This window comes from Medicago sativa, chromosome 5, assembly GCF_051527215.1.
Source record: "Medicago sativa cultivar Bolivia chromosome 5, Bolivia_mono, whole genome shotgun sequence".
NCBI classification, from domain to species: domain Eukaryota; kingdom Viridiplantae; phylum Streptophyta; class Magnoliopsida; order Fabales; family Fabaceae; genus Medicago; species Medicago sativa.
In genome coordinates, this window is record NC_140753.1 from 18,754,332 (window position 1) to 18,774,434 (window position 20,103).

The 20,103-nt window shown below is 31.3% G+C and overlaps 1 protein-coding gene across 1 annotated transcript; it reads left to right on the top strand.

The window, feature by feature from the left end:
- The first annotated feature begins 990 nt into the window (after nucleotides 1-990).
- On the top strand, nucleotides 991-2,462 carry LOC146920761 (protein TORNADO 2-like). The gene is made up of 2 exons (XM_085714204.1): nucleotides 991-1,598; nucleotides 1,937-2,462. Exons 1-2 carry the CDS (start codon nucleotides 1,101-1,103, stop codon nucleotides 2,246-2,248), a joined length of 810 nt encoding a protein of 269 aa, XP_085570330.1. The 5' UTR covers nucleotides 991-1,100; the 3' UTR covers nucleotides 2,249-2,462.
- Nucleotides 2,463-20,103: the final 17,641 nt, after the last annotated feature.

Sequence of the window (20,103 nt, forward strand, 5' to 3'; positions counted from 1 at the left end):
GAAATTATTATCATTTGTGATGAATTTTTATGCGAAAATTAATGAGGAAGGATGATCTGTGCTTTGACGGGAACTAGGCATAGAGGTAGGAGAATGTTAGGAAAAGCTAGGCAATCTTGTAGTTTATAATCAAAACAAGGTTTTTTTTTTTATACTAATAATAAAAAAAATAGGTTTGTTACCCGTTGATTTTAGATTAATAAGGAATGTAGGTTATGCCATTTATTAGTTCAAATTTTATTTGATTTTTTCTTTTTTTAGCACTTAGCTGACGTGTCTTCAATAATGATTTTAATTGGTTGACCGTGTAAAGTTTTTTTACTCCGTCAGAGTATTCTAATTAAACTCATAGTAGAAGAGTTTAATTAGAATACTCTGACGGAGTAAAAAAACTTTACATGGTCAACCAATCAAAATCATTCTTTAAGACACATCAGCTTATATGTTAAAAAGGAAAAAATCAAACAAAATATATACTAATAAATGTCAGAACCCAAGCGGACACTAATTAAAAACATTTCTTGATGAATTTTGATTGTTGCAATTGAATTTTAGGTTAAGTTGTTGTAGATGAGAATTGCAAGGGGACTAGAACATTGATGATTGGGACAAGAAAGAGACCAAAGAAATCAAGCAAACCTATAAAGATAAAATCAATTTCGTTTATTTAGAAAAAAAAATTAAAAGAAAATTGATCACGGAAATAGAATAAGAAAATCGAAAACCATTGAAATTATTATCATTTGTGATGAATTTTTATGCGAAAATCAATGAGGAAGGATGATCTGTGCTTTGACGGGAACTAGGCATAGAGGTAGGAGAATGTTAGGAAAAGCTAGGCAATCTTGTAGTAGTTTATAATCAAAACAAGGTTTTTTTTTTTTTTTTATACTAATAATAAAAAAAATAGGTTTGTTCATCTTCCAATAAAAAATAAGTTGTTACCCGTACTGTAAACTGATAAAGACATACACACCTTTTTATGTACCACTAGTACAGTCCAAGCCCCAACACAATTTCATTTTTGTTCATCTTCCAACAAACAACAAAATCCACACCCATCTCAAACCCAAAACCCTCTCATAATTTCCTCCAAAAAAATGGCAATGAGCAACAACATCATAGGATTCATAAACCTAGTAGCTGTAATCCTTTCAATCCCAATCATTGGTGCTGGAATCTGGCTAACAAACGAACCAGCAGACACATGTGTCAAGTTTCTTCAATGGCCAGTCATAATCCTAGGTGTTCTTCTCTTAGTTGTGTCTCTTGCTGGTCTCATTGGTTCCTTTTGGAGAATCTCATGTCTCCTTATATTCTACCTTGTTGCAATGCTTGTGCTTATTATCTTGCTAGTTTGTTTGGTTATTTTTGTGTACATGGTTACTCTTCGTGGTCATGGTATGATTGAACCTAATAGGGCTTATTTGGAATACCGTTTGGATGATTTTTCTGGGTTTTTGAAAAGAAGAGTTAGAAGTTCTTTTAAGTGGGATGCTATTAGAAGTTGTCTTAGTGAAACAAATATGTGTGGTGAGTTGAATCAAAGTTTTCGTATGGCTCAGGACTTCTTTAATGCACGTCTTACACCAATGCAGGTATAAATAATGCAATTTTTTTAGTTTATTTTACACATTTTCTCTCTACTGTACTTGATCCTAGTGAAACTAGATACAGATCTTTAAGTAAGAAAGTAAGATCTCAAGATAAACCCATTTCGGTTGGTCTGGTGACATTGACTTGAAATCTGGGAGTGTGTTTCTCGTCTCAGGTTGGATAAATGATTGAAAGAAAATTAGTTATTACTAGTATTAACAATAAAAAATAAACAAATTACTGTTTGATAATTAAAAAAAATTCACAAAAATAGTTTCTGAGTTTTCTTTACTTACATATATTTTGCCAATAATTTTTTTCCCCTTTAATTATTTTTCAGTCTGGGTGCTGCAAGCCACCAACACAATGTGCATACACATTTGTGAACCCAACATACTGGATTAGTCCAATAAACAATGCAGCAGACATGGATTGTCTTCAATGGAGCAATGACCAAACACAACTTTGTTACAACTGCGACTCATGCAAGGCTGGTTTGTTGGCAAATCTTAGAAAGGAATGGAAAAGAGCTAATGTGATATTGATCATCAGTGTTGTTGTTTTAATTGTGGTTTATTTGATTGGTTGCTTTGCTTTTAGGAATGCCAAAACTGAGGATCTCTTTCGCAAGTACAAACAAGGCTACACTTGATCATAAGATTTAGCATGTAAGATGTAAAGCTTGGTGCTTTAACATTGGTGATGAAATTGGTCGTTTTGTGTAGTTTAATTACTAGTTTTTTTGTGTTAAATTATTAGTTTAACTAGTAATATGAAGTTCTACCGATAGGTAATTAAAGTCGGTTCAACAATTATTTCATCAAGGAATCAAACTCAGATTCTTTTAAATAATTTGTTCGGTGGAGTTTACTAGTTAGTTTCATTATGGGTCATGTTAAAAATCTACTATGAATGAATTTGTGTGTTCCACTTATTTTGAGAAGAAAAGATGCTTGTTTTTTTATGGGTAGAGTAGTGATTAAATCATGAAAGTTTAAACTGAGCGTGAATTGGGGAGGCTAAAATCTTGTGTGGTACTGGTCCACACAAGTTCTCTTTGGTCACACAAAGAGAAAAAAGAGAAGAGAGAGAAGAGAGAGAAAATGGAGAAGAGAGAAGAAAAAAACTTGTGTGTATGACCAAACCAAAATTCTTTGGTCCTGGTCCACACAAGTGTTTCTCGTTGGGGAGGGCACCGAAAGCTGAAGTCTCGAATATCGAGTTATTAAAGACAGTCAAGTCAATGGAATGGAGGACTTTTGGGGTTATTGTTTGTCCTGTTCTAGGCTTTCTCTGTTTTTTTAAGGGAAAGTTGGCATTTGAATCCTCTCCCAATTTTTTTTCTCTCCCCAATCTCTCTTTCGTGTGCTGCATCATTCCCTTTTTACCACATATTTGATGGTGTCCCAATATGATTTCTTTATTCAATATAAATACTCTTCCATAATATATCTCCTAAACTCTTCATTTAACCACTCAATATATTTTGTTGTTGTTAGATACTCCCTCCGTCCTAAATTATAAGGAAAAAAACTCATTTTCTTTGTCGCAAATTATAAGAAAAAAGATCAACTTTTATCATATTTAATTATGTTTTTTCAAAAAATTATCTTTTCCAAAGGACAATTAAATGCAAAGTGCAATCAATTTGCTCTCTTTTTCATTTTCTCTATAATCAAATACCAATGAAAACTTATTAAGAAAACTAAAACATATTTTGAAATAAGTTTCATAGGAAGATGTTTTCATATTTAATTATGTTTTTTCAATAAATTATCTTTTTCAAAGGACAATTAGATGCAAAGTGCATTCAATTTGCTCTCTTTTTCATTTTCTCTATAATCAACTACCAATGAAAATTATTTTTACATCTTCCTATAAAACTATTTTAAAGATAACACAAAAAACTATGTTATAAACTACTACTATGTTTTAGTTTTCTTAATAAGTGTGATTTTTTTTTTTTGCTTATAATATGGGACGGAGGGAGTACATTGTTAAACTCTTGCTCATAATCCCATATTACTACTTACAAATGTGAATGGGCATTAATTTAAAAAGAGTAACATCTTCATGTAGCCATTTATAATCTCTAACACACCATCTAATAACTAGGGGTGGCAAAAATACTCATGCCCACGGATACCCATTATTATATGGATACGGACACGGATTTGATTGTACTCATACCCACGGGTACCCATACCCGGTAATAAATTAAGTAAATTACTAAAATATCCTTATATATCTTATCTTGTCTTATTACTTAAAGTTGTTATCTTATTGAAGAAAATTTTACCGCCCACCTAAAATTTCTCATTAATAACCTATTTTTATTTTTAATTTTTTAATTCATCATATTAAATTCATTGTTTCCACTTCATTCACATCAGAAAACATATCATATAGATTATGTAAGAATCATGAATTTTCTATGGATTATGTATAATTTATGAAATTTTGAATGAATTATGTATGAATGTTTAAAAGTTGAAGTTTTTTGGTAATTAAAAAAAGTTATTATTTGTACCAAAAAATAAATAAATTAAAAAATTCATGGGTACCCATGAATACCCATGGATACCTCAATACCCGCGGATACCCACAAGGGTACAGGACGGGTACGGGTATCATACTATCCATCAATTGAGACTTCTCACATTTATTTCTTATGTATATTCGTTCACATACTCATTCATATGTTCAGGGGCGGATGCATGTAGGAGCAATGTGGGACTATAGCTCCACATGCTTTTCCCTTTTTTTTTTTTTTTTTAAATATACCCTCCGGTAATAAGCAAAAGTTTACACTTTAGGTTCATTCAACAATTAATGATATATATGGTCTTTGTTGTAGGTCACATACATCATTCAATGAATGAATCTAAAATGCAAACATTTGCTTATAATAGTGATCGGAGGGTATATTAAACAAAAGACAGATGTGTGTCTCACTCTCTCTCTTTCATTTTCTATTCCAATTTCCTTCCTGTACCGTAACTAAACACGCCCCTTTCTCTCTTAAATTGCAATCTCTCTTAAAGGTAATAAGTGGAAATGGTAATAAGTGGCTGGGTCAAAAAAGCAATTTTCTTTGAGCATAATGATATTTTTTGGAGATATATACAGTCCATTCTGGCTTATTCTCCACTACTCATGTCTCATAGTGGGTTACTGAAATATCTTTCAATGAACATAGGCTATAACCTGAGATAATCACCAAAAAAAATTATGACAGTTTTGAATAATAATTTACAAAAATTGTGGAAGAAAATACTACCTTGTGAAATGAACATAAGGTAGAAAACTATACTAAGAATTGTAATGGTTGAACTAGCCATATTTTATTGAACAATTGATAATGCTGCTATATCAAATGTGACAAAGAGTTCTATGAAGCTGTTATAATGTATCCCGATATATATGTATTTTGTATTTGTTTATGATTTAATGACTAGTGATATTCTTGTTACTTACTTGTAACAATGATTGTGTGTTTTACTTTTATAGGATGAAGAAATTTTTTCCCGTGCTTTCTAGAGACAAAGCTAGTTCTTCGGCTAGTCAAGAACCATCAAATACTCGACATCCAAGTGAACCACAAAATGAAGTTACACCTAACTCGGCCAATGAGGGTATTCAAGTTGTTGATTACAATTTGTTGGAAACGGATCCAGGACTTAGGTCTCCAATTTCAAGCTATCATCCTAACATCCAAGATGAGGTACGTAAAGCTTACCTTAAAAAAGGTCGTTATAAACCTAGCAATTTCGTTTACCCTTGGTCTGATCATGGTAGACAAAGACGTAGATTTTGTAAGAATTGGTTTAATTTGTATGATTGGATTGTATGATTGGATTGAGTATAGTGAATCTAAGGACCTAGAAATTTTAGCTCCACGTATAATGAAAGTCTGGATCCGCCCCTGCATATGTTCCATTATGTTATTACAAATCATCAAGTTCCATTGTGTCTCTGGCAATTCCTAAAACATAGTATATCGGAAGCTTCATCAATTCTTTAACACCACAACCTGCACCGTAACCAAAAGGAAATTAACCAGTTGAATTTGAACATTTTCATTCCCACTATTCTCCTTAAATCTCTCTGGCGCATTACCATATTTTTTCAGCCTCCGGATATGTTTGATCCATAGTTTCAGATTGTGGCTTCTGTTATGTTGCAAACCTTTATATTATGGTGAAATGCGAGAAAATGCAGGCTGGGGTGGTCGAACGAATTTGCAATTGCGATGTTGTCATAGAGACTGCTAAATCTCTGATATTACGGTTACGGTTGCAATTGCGATTGCAGCCGACAACATAAAATCATATAGTTTGATCTACAACTTCAGAACAATCATATAACTTTTGTTTTTCATCCTTCTTTGATAGCAATTTGACCTGTTTGATACTAGCGATCATGGTAGTGGCAACATGAGGCTTCATCCTTCTCTTTTGGGTATTAAACCAACCTATCTATAAGAATTGATAATGGCATCAAGCATATTACTCTATCACTTAGGAAGTGTTTTTTGGACCAATCCTTAGCCATTAAAGTTTTTGCTTATGCATTAAGGTGTCATGATCCAAGTGTAAGCACTGCAATGCAGCACCGCCGTTTACTTTCTAAGCATATATGACTTGGTTTGCTTAAGTATTAAGTAACTAAATCTATAAAAGGCTATGCTAATAACCTTTCATGAATCAATATTGTAAATCAATTTGTGAATGAAAATATAATGTTGTTGTAAAATCTCTCCTTCTCTCTTCTTTCCCAGATACATAGTTAGTGTATTAGTTTGAGTGATTTGCGTCTCACTGATATCAAATTGATTATACTGCTCGTAGAAGTGACCAATTGGCACTGCCACAAATTCATCAAAGAATCATTCAATTTTTGGCAAAATAGCTAATGCATGCTAAAGTGGTGTGGGACATATTGAAGCTGCAACATAAAGGAGTAGAGAATGCTCAGAAATCAAAACTGCACTCTGTGTAAAGAATGCAAAAGGTATAAAATGTTCAATTCAGAAACAGTAGAGCAATATATTTTTTGTGTTATAAATCGTGTCAACAAGATAAGGGTGTGTGGAAAAGATATTCTGAATAACAAAATGGTAGAGAAAATTCAACACACCATACCGATGAAGTTTGATCATGTGGTGACTACAATAATTAAGCCCCAAGACATAGACACGTTGATTAGCATAGTTGCACGGAAGTATTGAAAGCCACGTCAATAGAACATTGGAGAAGACAAAAAAAAGTAAAGGAGGAAGATTTGAAAAGTCAGGTGAACATCAACAAAGTTGTTGAATCTAGGTAGACCGGAGAAGAAAATTTGTGATAATTTCCATAAAGGAAGAGGATATTTCAGAGGTAGAGGCCGAGGAAATCTCACGTGAAGAGGACATGGCAATCTTAACCAATGGAAAGAAAACAATTTCAATAAATGAAAGCAAGGAAGAGGTGGAAACAATTTTAGTTCTACCAATCATGGCAAAGGAAGAGGATATTACAACCAAGAGAGAACAAATTATAGTTGTTTCCACTATGGAAAGTTTGGGAACAAAGCCGCTGATTGCAGATAGAAACATCGAGAAAACATGCCAGAAAATTCATATCAAAATACCGGTGAGTCTTATGAAATTCCATATAGTTTATTTTTAGCAAACAATACACTTTTAGAAGAAGAAAATATTTGGTATTTGGACACTGGATGTAGCAATCATATATGTTGATAAAAAGAACTATTCTCTTCTTTGAACGAAACAGTAAAATCTACCATGAAGTTTGGAAATAAATATTCAAATTATGGGGAAAGGCCAAATTGTTATTAGATTAAAAGATGGATCGTTAAATTTTGTTAGTGTTGTTTTTTATGCTCCTGGTCTTCATTACAATCTCTTGAGTATAGGGCAATTGTCAGATAAATGTTACAACATGTTGATTCACAACAATTATTGCACGTTGATTCACAGAAATGGAATATTCATCAGAAAGGTAAAAATGACTCCCAACCACTTACTCCCTTAGAGAATCCACATGATAAATTTCCTTTCTCTAGTTCAATATTTCCAAATGATGATTGGTTGTGGCACATGAGATTTAGTCACTTTCATTTTTCTAGCTTGAATGATTTGTCACGAAAGTAATATGTTTCTCGTTTGCATGTTGTGAACATTCCAGGTGGTATATGGGAAACTTGTCAAATGGGAAAAAAAGCATAGAGAATCATTTTCAACTGTGAAGTCTTGGAGAGCAAAGAAACTATTGGGGATAGCTCATTCTGATTTATGTTCGGTTATAATACCAACATACGGTGGATGCATGTACTTTATTACGTTCATTGATCATTTCAGTAGAAAAACTTGGGTGTATTTCTTGAGACAGAAATCAGAAGTTGTTGACGCCTTCAAGACAGTCAAGGCGTTGATAGAAAAACAAAGTGGTTGCCAAATCAAAGCACATAGAACAAACAGAGACCAAGAGTACCTCGTCGATACAAATTTCTATGAGCAACATGAAATCCAACATCGGTTAACAACCAAGTATACTCTACAACATAATGAGGTTGTTGAAAGAAAGAACAAAACAATCGTGGATATGGTGAGATGTATGTTGAAAGCTAAACAAATGTCAACGAAATTTTGGATGGAAGTAGTTGCTACTACAGTTTATATTTTGAACAGGCGTCTAACAAAAAGTGTTCAAGAGAAGACATTTTTCTAAAAATGATAAATTTTGAAGGGTAAATGTAAATCTAAGATTGTTTCTCTATAAGAATTTCCAATTTCTCAAACTAATCAGAATCTAAAAGAATTTTTTTAACATTAGAATCTAAGAAACATTTTTTTGACATTAATTTCTTGATCGAGCTCCGCATTATTAGGATCCCATCATTTTCAAAACCAGAAGCTTTAAGACCAAAGAATAAACTAAATACCACTATAAACATGAAATCACAAATAATTATAGCAAAATAAACCGCACATTGTGCGGGTCTAAGTCTAGTTGTTTTAAAGTTTAAGGTTCAATTGTAGTTGAACCACGATCAAACTAGAGTTCTTAACTTTTAATATGGTATGTCAAGTAATTTGTGTTGGTTCATATGCTTCCATTATATCTTTGCTTATAGTTTATTTTGGTGGATGTTGAAAGCAATCCAACGTCAATTTGCTAAAAAAATGTGTAACTTATGAACACAAACTCTGTTTCTATGCGGACACAATTTATATTATACAATTCGAACCTCTATTTTAAAGGTCCAGATTATATAATCTGAAATGTGTCAGCTTAGGCATAGTAATTTGTCTTTGAAATGATCCACTGGAGGGTTGACACCTTTCGCAATATATATGTTGAACTAGCATTAGATTGTTTTGAATTTTATTCTCTGAATCGTATTTAAACAAGATTTGGATAAACTTGAGCAACTTGATGTTTTTCATAAATCTTTAGGGGATTCAGCTGATATAATCTGAAACTTGTGAACAATTATTCAAATTATAAAATTTGAACGGAGTAATCTATGAATTTTGAAGGGTGCGCAAGAAATTCGAAGGGTGGAAAAAGAAATTCTTAAGTTATTATTATTGGTCAGAAATGGGCTTCAATTCCCACTCCTCTAATGGGCTTCAAGGGCCAGCAATATTATGGGCTTCTAGTACACAGGAACACACAAGAGAAGATTGCTGTTCCCACATCAAAGGGAATAAAATTTATGAAAACCATCGGCAGTTAACTGCCGATGGTTTTTAACCAACGGCAGTTAACTGCCAATGGAATTCGGGTTAAAATTGTTGTTTACTAGTGTTTCTTAGCATTGTTTAGAGTGTAGACAGCAATCATCCACAGAAGAGGCATCTGTTGAAGGTCACATGCCTAGTTTCCAGACATATTTTTTGACAATTCCTAGTTACTTAAGGGGACCGTGGGGGGGTGGGGGGTGTTCATATCATTGTTCTAAAATACAAAACCAATGAAAGTCATGTCACAATCACATAAATAACATCGAATTTGAGTTGTTTTTAATTGTCACAAAATAATCGCTACCCTAAGATACGTGTATGTATCATTTGCAAAACGACTACAAACATAACACAAGCCAGAACAATGTGAAGTTTTGTCAGGCATCACTAGCTATTCTTAATGGTGGGCTACAATTTCAAAAGCCCTACATTGTACCATCTAGTACAAACTCACAGAGAGAGCTCTTGTAGCATGTTTACTGTATTTAACCTTTAGAAGGCAGCAAACCTTGGATTGAAGATGAGTTATGCTTTCTTGAAACATCACCAAAAAAAGAAGATAAGCTATCCTTTTATTCTTAACTATTTTAAAAATTATTCATTTCACTGGTGATACTTCCTCTAGTTTCATATATAAACACTTTTTTTTAAAAAAAATTATTGAGTAATTAATGTCTATAATCTATATTATAAATCAGATACATTGATTATTCAATACATCTAAATAATGAATCTTTACTTATATATTTAAGACCGGAGGAAGTAACACACTAATTGTGTAGTTTTTTTTAAATGATATAATCTATAAAATTAACCTCTTGTTTTATTCTATGATTTAAATATTTCCTTCAAAATATAAAACCAAATGTGGCAGTAGTACTTCACATGTATAATGTAGCACATGACCACCAAGTTATTCTGACAAACAAGCATGATAATTCCCACCCATTCATGTGTGTCAAGAATGAGTCACAAAATACTTGGCATGATTTGCATGCACACAAATACATTTTCAAGTTCCCATACAATGTTGTTGCCCCTATCAAGCAAAGTCCAAAGTATGTGGAACAAAACAACATTAAACACCCGTCATTCAAATCCACACCTGTTTGTTTCTTTGGGTCATTTCATTCCCATACCACAATGCTATTGTTTGATTTAGTGGGTTCTTGTGTCAAAATATGGAAACTAATCTTCCGAAATCTATAAATGATAATTACTTGGTAGAATATTACAACTACATAGACGTAGATAAATCTTCAAATCTATACCATTTCCATAGGGGCCCTTTTAGAATTCAAGCGTGCCATAAGAAGTCGTTGGATTGGTTTTGCATCAATAACATGTCTACATTTACATGTTTTTTGTCTGGTTATGTGCAATGTGCATTGAACTTCTTTATTTTTTTGGGTCGACGAACGGTGCATTGAACTTAAAGATCATTTTAAACGAAAATTGACATTAGATTTTGCAACCATTATGGACTGCTTAATTCGATTATCCAACCATGATAAAGACCCGTGGTTTTGGTGATGGATTTTGCAAATAGTCCAAAAAACATTTCATCCTACATGGACAAACACACCACTAGCTATTTGTGAGCTCAATTAATTTTAAAGTAAATTCTTACGTAACTTGAAGTTGGTTGAATAACGGTATATTCTAAAAAATATTTGTTTAACATTTGAATTTATTTTAAAATATTCTAATTTGAAAAAATAACATGACATTAATTGGTTGAATAATAAGCACATATTCAACTAAACTACATGAGTATCATTGTGTTCATCTAATTTTAATGTGAAAGATATCAAATGAAAGCAAAATGTAGTGTATGTGAAGAAATAAATAATAATATAGTAGTCCCGTGAGCATAGCTCAGTTGGTAGGACAATGCATTATTATATGCAGGGGCCGGGGTTCGAACCCCGGACACCCCACTTATTCACCTTATAAGGTGAATTCTAGCCACTAGGCTACCTGACCAAAAAAAAAAAATATATTAATATAGTAACTAATTGCGCACACAACATATGCATTGTGAAAACTAAAATTTCAATAGTTTTTAAGAAATTTAATCCAAATAGAAGGTGAAGTAGTAAACAACAACTACTATAGAGTTGACTTATTTAAGACGTTGATTTCCTTCAATTCAATAAACAGTTTTTCTTATGCATTAGTTAATTGGACTCTAGTGGTTAATAAAACCGATTATAAGACAGATAGTTAAAGAGAATTTAAATTTGAAACATTTTGACAAACTTTTTTATTGATAAATCTTGGGTAGAAAAAAAAATTATAACGTGCCATTACTTATGCATTAATTCCTTCCTATTTATGTTGGTTGTGGGTATTCTCTCATTATTTTTTTTAGCTATTACTTATTTTAATTTCAATTTTTTAAATTTAATTATTACCAAGAGAGTCTTGGAGGAAATAGTTCTTGACGAACTTATAGGATTACAATAATAAATGATGATGATAATAATATTAAGAGTTAGTAAATCAATGACAACCTATCAACAGACTGAGTATAACCTATAATATTAGAACCTTACAGCGTGTTTATTCAAATTAAGAATTTCAATTTGAATACATACCCACTTTTAATGTGACATGTCTAGGAGAGTATTTCTTTTCCTGAAAAGATCAATAATATTATCAGGGATTAAGCAATTTAATCCTACCGTCTCATGTAACATTAACTTATGAGAGAAAAAAAATATGAATGACATCATGGACTAAGCAATTTAAATAAGTGGGACCACTATCCCTTGTAGCTAAAGAAAACCTAGATATTGTGACTCTCTCAATCTTGAAGAGTGCACAAAGCATTTAATATACATAACTAGAAATGCATTTTCCATTCCATTCCCATATTTTTATAAGTCAAGTCCTTTTTCTTTCAAAGGGAAAAAAAAAGATATAGGGGATCGAGTTTACACTTAAAGGGGAGTTTATAAATGAGATACGTAAAGTTGAGCAACATTTGGGAGAAAAGGTTGGGTTATGAGCTTGTCATCATAAGAAAGAAGCTTATCTACACTAGGCAAGTTGGCAAAGGAGAAGGTAGTGACTAAGATGTGCATAAATTCACTCACTATACTTTCTCCGTCCAATAATGTGTTCCTACATGGCTGCCATCATGAATAGGGGTGTTCAAAATATACAGTTAACTGAACCAAACTACTAACTGAACTGTATTGAACCATATTTTAACTGAACCACTTAATAAAGTTTTGAACTGAACCATTTTTTAAATACCAATTTAAGTTCAGTTTAAAACCAGATTCTGAACCGGTTTAAGTTTATGAACCGTTTTTTCTAAATATCACAAAAACAACCTCTGAAGCCCAAATTCACAAAATGCCAAAATGGAACCCATGGCAAAAGCGATTGCAAAATCGATGATGAAGATCGAACCCTAGCCCCAAATCGATCCCAAATCACAAATTCACAAAATCAATTCACTTATTTCACATTTTGGCATTTTGATGAGATTCTGAATTTGGAAGCTGGTCTCTGTAAACATGTTCTATGTATTTTGATATTGCTCTTTTGCTTGAACCGTCTTTCTCCTTCAGTGCTTCAATTGTTGTGTATATCATCTGCAACAAACAAAACAAAGATAGTGAATCTTGTTAGTTAGTTCATAATTATAATTATTTATCAAGATTTAAGAGAGAGAAACAGAGGGTTTAAAGAGAGAGAAGATTACCTCAGCATAAGGTGGGTGGTTGAAAGAAGAAGGAGGGGGAAGTTGTTGTGGTGGTGGAAGAGGGTGGTTGTTGGGTTCGACGGCGAAGGGGACGGTGTTGGGAGGCGGAGCTGGATGTTAGGCTATTTAGAGAGAGAGAGTGTGAAAATGTTTTTTTTTTTTATTATTATATGAAGGAAGAAGAGATAGATGATAGAAGGGTTAGGTGGAAATGTGAAATAAGTGTGAGGTGTGTGTGGTGAAAACCACTTCAAGAATAATCTGGTTCAAAAATTGGTTAAAAATGAGCAAACCCGTTTAAAACTGTAAACCGGTTCGAAATAAATAAACCGGTTCAAAATTGTAAACCGGTTCTGAACCGGTTCTAAACCGAACTGGAACTGGTTTGAAAAATTAACCAGTTTTTTTTAAAGTGGTTTTAAAAACTGAATTGTATCCATTAATGTGGTTCAGTTCCAATGCAGTTTAGAGCCATGAACACCCCTAATCATGAACTTACTGTAGAAAAACAAAAAACAAAATGAAAAAAGTAAAGAAAAAAAGATGTGTGATTATTCTATTTCTATCAATAAACCACTTTTAGATATGGTCAAATAATGGAAATAAATGCTTTTAAAAGTATGCCCTTGGATGTCTTGTGGCGCATAATAAATGATTAATATTCTTCCAGCTAATTATCTTTCCTTGTGATCATTTCATGCAAAAATCAACCCAAAAATTTTCAAGGCAAAATAAATATAGATAAGGACTTTAGAAGACATAGGTACATTTCAAGTGGTTGTATGGATATTTGATGTATTAAGGTGAGAGATCGAATTCACAATTCTCTATTTAATAGTGTTGGAATAAACAATCAAGGAAGAACGCAAACTATCGTGGAATTATGTAAGTGAAATATAAATTGGTTATGTTGAAAGTCTCCATATAATCTTTTTAAAAGATGTATTTTACCTGCTGATCAAAAACTTTGAATGCTCAATTTTTGGCCAAGTATGGGTATCAATTTGGGGTATGTGGGTCATGTAAGCGTTTTGTCGAATGAAGTGGTGGCTCGTGTTCAACAATTTTGTGGCTTGAATTAGTTTGATAGTTTAAATTGAAACTGAGATGTTTAATGTTATTTGGTTGTCATGAGTTTGGTCTATTTTAAAGATAGAAAGTACTTCATTCGTATCTAATTATAATATCATTTATAAAAAAAATATCTTTAAATATAAAACTATATACAATTTTTAGATGCATTTATTATTATTTTATCACATATACCTCATATTAATATTATCAATATATCTTTTTTTTAAATAATTATCAATATATCTTGAAATATAAAAAAGTGAACATTAAATGTATTTATACAAAGGATAATTTGATAATAATCACAAATACATTTGAGACAGATTCATTATTCCAACAAATTTTCTAAATACTTACGATTTTTGTTAAACGATCTAATAAAAAGGGACGGACGGAGTAGTATCCTAATTTTGTCATCAAAGAGATAATGTAAACCAAATTCTGGAAGATATCAAAACCACTTGTTGGTGTTGGTTAAAAATTAAAGGAAGTATGTTCACTTTAAATCAATGGTGTGTTCAACTACTTGGTTGCTTGGGGGGGGTATTTGTAATTGAATTAATGTCATAGCTTTGATTTGTGGTGCATCATAATTTTGTAAATTCTCATTTGAAATCAATTATGCTCAACCAAAAATATGTGGCAAGACACAATTTTGTCCATTTTATGCTAATAAAAATGGAAAAACTATTTCCTTCAATCAATACATTTTACACACCCTATTTGTTAGACACGTTCAGTTGTATACCTACACGATTGATCTTGATTGGTGAACTCAAGTTCTGATGATTTGAACAGCCTCTTGACTCTACTTGTGACAAGTCACAACCATGCATGTTGAGCCTTACACTATTGGTCATTTTCTTAAGAGGTAAAGAAACGACAGGACAGACACATGATTGCATTTTTGTTTGGGGTGTAGTGTAGGTACTAGGTATGATTGCAAATTGATGTCTAACCTATTGTACGGATAGAGTCTCTGGTTTTTGTGGCCTAATTAAGTGATAAAGGGATATATTAAGTGTAAAAATTCTCATAATGTTAAAAGAGGGTAATGAGATTTATCAATACAAAAGAGAAGGTAATGAGACAAGAAAGTTTGGCTTGGCATATGGTTATTTTCACTGATTTCTTGGTATGTTACACATCTAATCCAGAGTCAATTGATACATCATTCTTGCAATCTATTTCCTTCTTTTACTAAAAGGAATTCAATCATATATGATATGATATATATCTACAATAAAAAAAATGACAAAGATCTTGATTTGCCTGTACAATTGGCTATTTTCTCTTATAAATAAAATTATTTTTTTGGCAAAAAATATTTAGGTAATTTAGGTATAATACAAGTGAACCAAAACCTTGTTGGTTAGTCATGTGATATATGTGACAAATAATGGTGATAATCATTTTAATTCGAGAATGAATTTTAATTTTATTTCTGAATTATTTCATTCTTACATTTTTTGTAACCACCAATGGTTATACACTTACTACTAATAAAGATGGCCTCTTGACACTTGTTGTTATGATTGCATGACAACACAATTTGGATAATAACTAAACATAGACCTACTAATACTGCTAACTAATTACAAACTGCCTAAATCCCATTGCAACACAAACACATGGCTGGTTTTAATTGATATAAAATAAAACATACATAATTGTTAATTTATATGATAACGTATTATCATGTTAGTTTTTACTACTTAGGTAATGCCAATTATGACATGTAATGTCAAATTAGCTAGAATGATTGAGGGATTTGGTCACACGGATGAAACATTAGACCTAATTTAGCATGTTATATATGACTTTAATCTCTATTATTGAAGTAAAGTGAGAAATCCTTTTCATAACTTTTGGCTCATACATTAGCTAATTAGTGGTAGGAAAAATGTGATCTGACATGATGTAACCCAAGCCCTTAGGACGGTTTTTTAGTTAGGATTTGCCTTTGTAATAGTAACATGGTTTTGTTGCTTGGTGCTCCCCACCCATATTTTTTTTGGGGTGATAATCCCCCAACCCATATCCATATTTCATTCACCTTACATCGACAAAAAATCATAAAGTAGATAATAAATTACGTATATTCACCTTGCATAATCATAAAGTAGATGAAAACTCGCGTATTCGTTAAAAAAAAATGAACTGTATATATTAGTGACAAAACTCTCGTATGTATATTTAGAGTTTCAATTCGAATGTATATTTAGGGTTTGAAATTGAACCCAAAATCTCTTATTAAAATGAGAAAATACTGTTAATACAATTTCTTCCAATACTCTTTAATTGTTGTTTATGGTCAAAATTAGACCCACAAGTTAGACTCATACCTTTTCTGCTTTTCATTTGTCAGTTGAAAACCATATTAGACCTTATAAGCATCTCTTTTTATGAGAAGACCTTAAGCATCTTTGATGATTGGTAGTGATATTAATATTCAATTAATTAATATTATTTTTAAAAGAAAAATAAGCAAACACGTGCAATGTGGAAATAGGTTCAAACATGTTCGAGTCCTAGATAAAATGCTAAGGGACTTTAATTAAGTTGTTAGAAGATGGGAGGAGAATTCTCAAGTTTTGTTCTCTTATGTTTTTTTTTCAATTGAGGAGATCTATACACCTAAAACAATTTAATCCCTTTTTTAATTTCAAATTTTCTTATTTCTTTTCTATCTGCTACCAAATCACATGAGATAATCTTTTTAGGCTTTGTTTAGGAGTTTAGAGGGGAAGAGAGAGCTTTGGAGGTGAAAAATATGTGAAAAATGGAGAAATCTTTCACATTTTTTGAAAGAGTTGTTTTTTAGGAAATTATAAATTAATGATTATGATTACTATCTTTTTAATTATAAAAATATTATAACAACATAAATTAAATTTGAAGAACTCATATAAAAATATTATAACAACATAAATTAAATTTGAAGAATTCGATCCAATACAATTTTTAAGTTCCTCAAATGAGGACAGTTTTGTATTACAAATAAAAATTAATCCTCGAAGTTCTCCCCTCCCATTTTCTTCTATTTCTTCCACTTGTTCATTTCTTGTTTCCAAAAACCTCTTCTCTTTTCCCCTCCAAACTTACAAATAAAACCTTAAACAATGATCTCTAATTTTTACGCCCAGAACAATATAGTCAAAAGTAGATGACTCATCTTTTATAGTTTAACAAATATTCTATGTTAAATTATGCATTATGAAACAACAATGTATCCTTTCATACTTATGGTATAATTTTATTTTATGTTTATATTTAAGACTAAAAGAGAGTGGTACTAGCATGTATTTGGTTTCAATTTTGGAGAGCCGAAAATGATTTTAGATGTTATATAATAGATTTTTGTAATGTTTAGTTGAACGTTTGATCTCAAGATTCATAAACTTTGGTCTTTTTAAACATGAAAACAAAAAGTTAACAAATAGTAACTTTAGATAAAACGTATTCCAGTACCTCTTTATCGTAGAAACAAACAGATGTTTTAATTCTACTCAAAGTTATAATTTGTACTTTTTTTTATGGGTAGAATCAAACCTATAGATGATTTGTCAAAGGGAATGAATGTTCTAGCTAGCAAGAGTAGTACTACCTCGAGAAACACTTGTGTGGATCAGGACCAAGAATTTTGGTTTGGTCACACACACAAGATTTTCTCCTTCTCTCCCTTCTCTTCTCTCTTCTACATTTTCTCTCTCTTCTCTCTTCTCTCTTCTCTCTCTTCTCTCTTCTCTCTTTGTGTGTGACCAAACCAAAATTCTTGGTCTTGGTCCACACAAGATTTTCTCATCTCACAAGGTAGCGATGGTTTGGACTGTTCTCGGTGAGTTAATTTACCTGGAAGAATCTTTGCCGCGTGTCACACTCTTTTGCCCTAAACATCACAAAATTCATTACCTAGCTTTTTCCACTGTACACGTCAAGCCATGTGTCATAAACACCACCCTTTCTTCAACTTCTAAATTATCGCCTTACCAATACCAAGAACTACTATACTAATAAACTAGAGCTATCATTGAAAAAGACGAAGAATTAGTCCTAGTCCATGTGTCGACCAATTGAACCTTGTAGAAGAATCTTTTTTTTTTTTTTTGAGAGAATTTGTAGAAGAATCTATATATACATAATATACATGTATTATTACCTCCTTTTGGGTTACAATATACTCCGTCCAAGGCTCTCTCTTTGAAACATAAAAAATAAAAAGGAATATGCATGATTTATCTTTTTTGATAAAGCTGTTGATTTTCAGGTAGGGTTGCTTTCATAATAACGATTTTTTAATGGAAAAAAGTACGATTTAACATTTATTTTTTAAAAAATGAAAAACAAAATGTTGATAAAGTTTAATTGAATTAACAATGTTGATTTTTTTTTTTGTGTGGTCATTTGCATGATTCTTTTCATGTTCATTGTGCTATTTGTCTATAAACGAAAAAATGAAGGAAAAAAACCTTAGCAATTACTTGGTGTCCATTAATTGAGATATGCTAACAAATACACTAACAGTAGTATTTTAAAAAAAAAATAACAAAGTTTAAATTTTTAAAAAGTTTAATATAGACTATTCAAGATAATATTACCATGTTGATTTTTTAAGTTGTGACCTAGAGACATTTTTTATAGCACTTTTCATATTATTTTTAGGTTTAAATGTGTGCTTAGTCCCTGCACTTTCATCCAATTTTAGCTTTGGTCCCTGCACTTTTTTTTGTTTGGCATTGGTCCCTGCACTTTATAAAACTTTTGGCATTGGTCCTTCTGTTAAGTATTTGTTAAAAAAAAAAAACGAACGGTGTGCCACGTGGACCAATCATGGCACGCCACGCGGCACACTAAAAGACAAAAAAAAAACAACTTTTTAACTTAAAATATCATTAGTCCCTACACTTTCAACATTTTTTTATGTTAGTCCCTGCACTTTGGTATTGGTCCCTGATTTTTTATTTTTTTTAAAAAAAAAGACATTCAATGAAATTATTATGTTTTATTATCGTTTTGTTCATTATTTTTATTGGAATAATCATAAATCAAAAAAATCAAAAAAAAATTAAAAAAAATTGATTAAAGCTTAATAAAAGATCAATAAATTTGTTTTTGATTTTATTTTTAAAACTATATTTTTAAAAAATCTTTTTAAAGAGCAAAATATCTTACTTATACCTTTTATTTGACAATAAATATCTTAGCTTGTTTTTTTAAAGGGGAATAAATATCTTACTTATCTCTACTACTTTTTATATAATAAATAAACTTTTTTTAGAATAAAATGTGCAGTAATTCCAATGTGGATCATTCTAATGATTTTTTTTATACCAAAAATGATCAAGTTTTAACGCTGGCTAACTAAATCAAATTATATTATAATCTTCTATCATAAATTATACGATGGTTGTCAATGTCTTACGCAGTTACGCACCTCTCTCTCATTTGTTTATGTTGGTTCATGTCATAGAAATTCTATTTTTTTTAAGTAAAATATATTATTGGAGTACAAATTGTGTTAACAACATTTATATTTATTCTTTCGAAAAAAAACATTTATATTTATTAAACTTACTTATTAAAACTAAAATCGTGACTGGTAAGCAAAATATAATGTTATACAATTGTTATTTTTTAAGAAAAGTTTTATTAAACTTTCTTATTTTTTTAAAAAGATTTTTTTGATTTTATTTTTTTTATGATTATTCTCAATAAAAATAACGACCAAAACAATAATAAAACATAATAATTTCATTGAATGTTTTTTAAAAAAAATAAAAAATCAAGGACCAATACCAAATTGCAGGAACTAATATCAAAAAATGTTGAAAGTGCAAGGACTAATGATATTTTTAAGTTAAAAAGTTGATTTTTTTTGTCTTTTAGTGTGCCATGTGGCGTGTCATGATTGGTCCGCGTGGCACACCGTTAGTTTTAGTTTTTTTTTAACAGATACTTAACA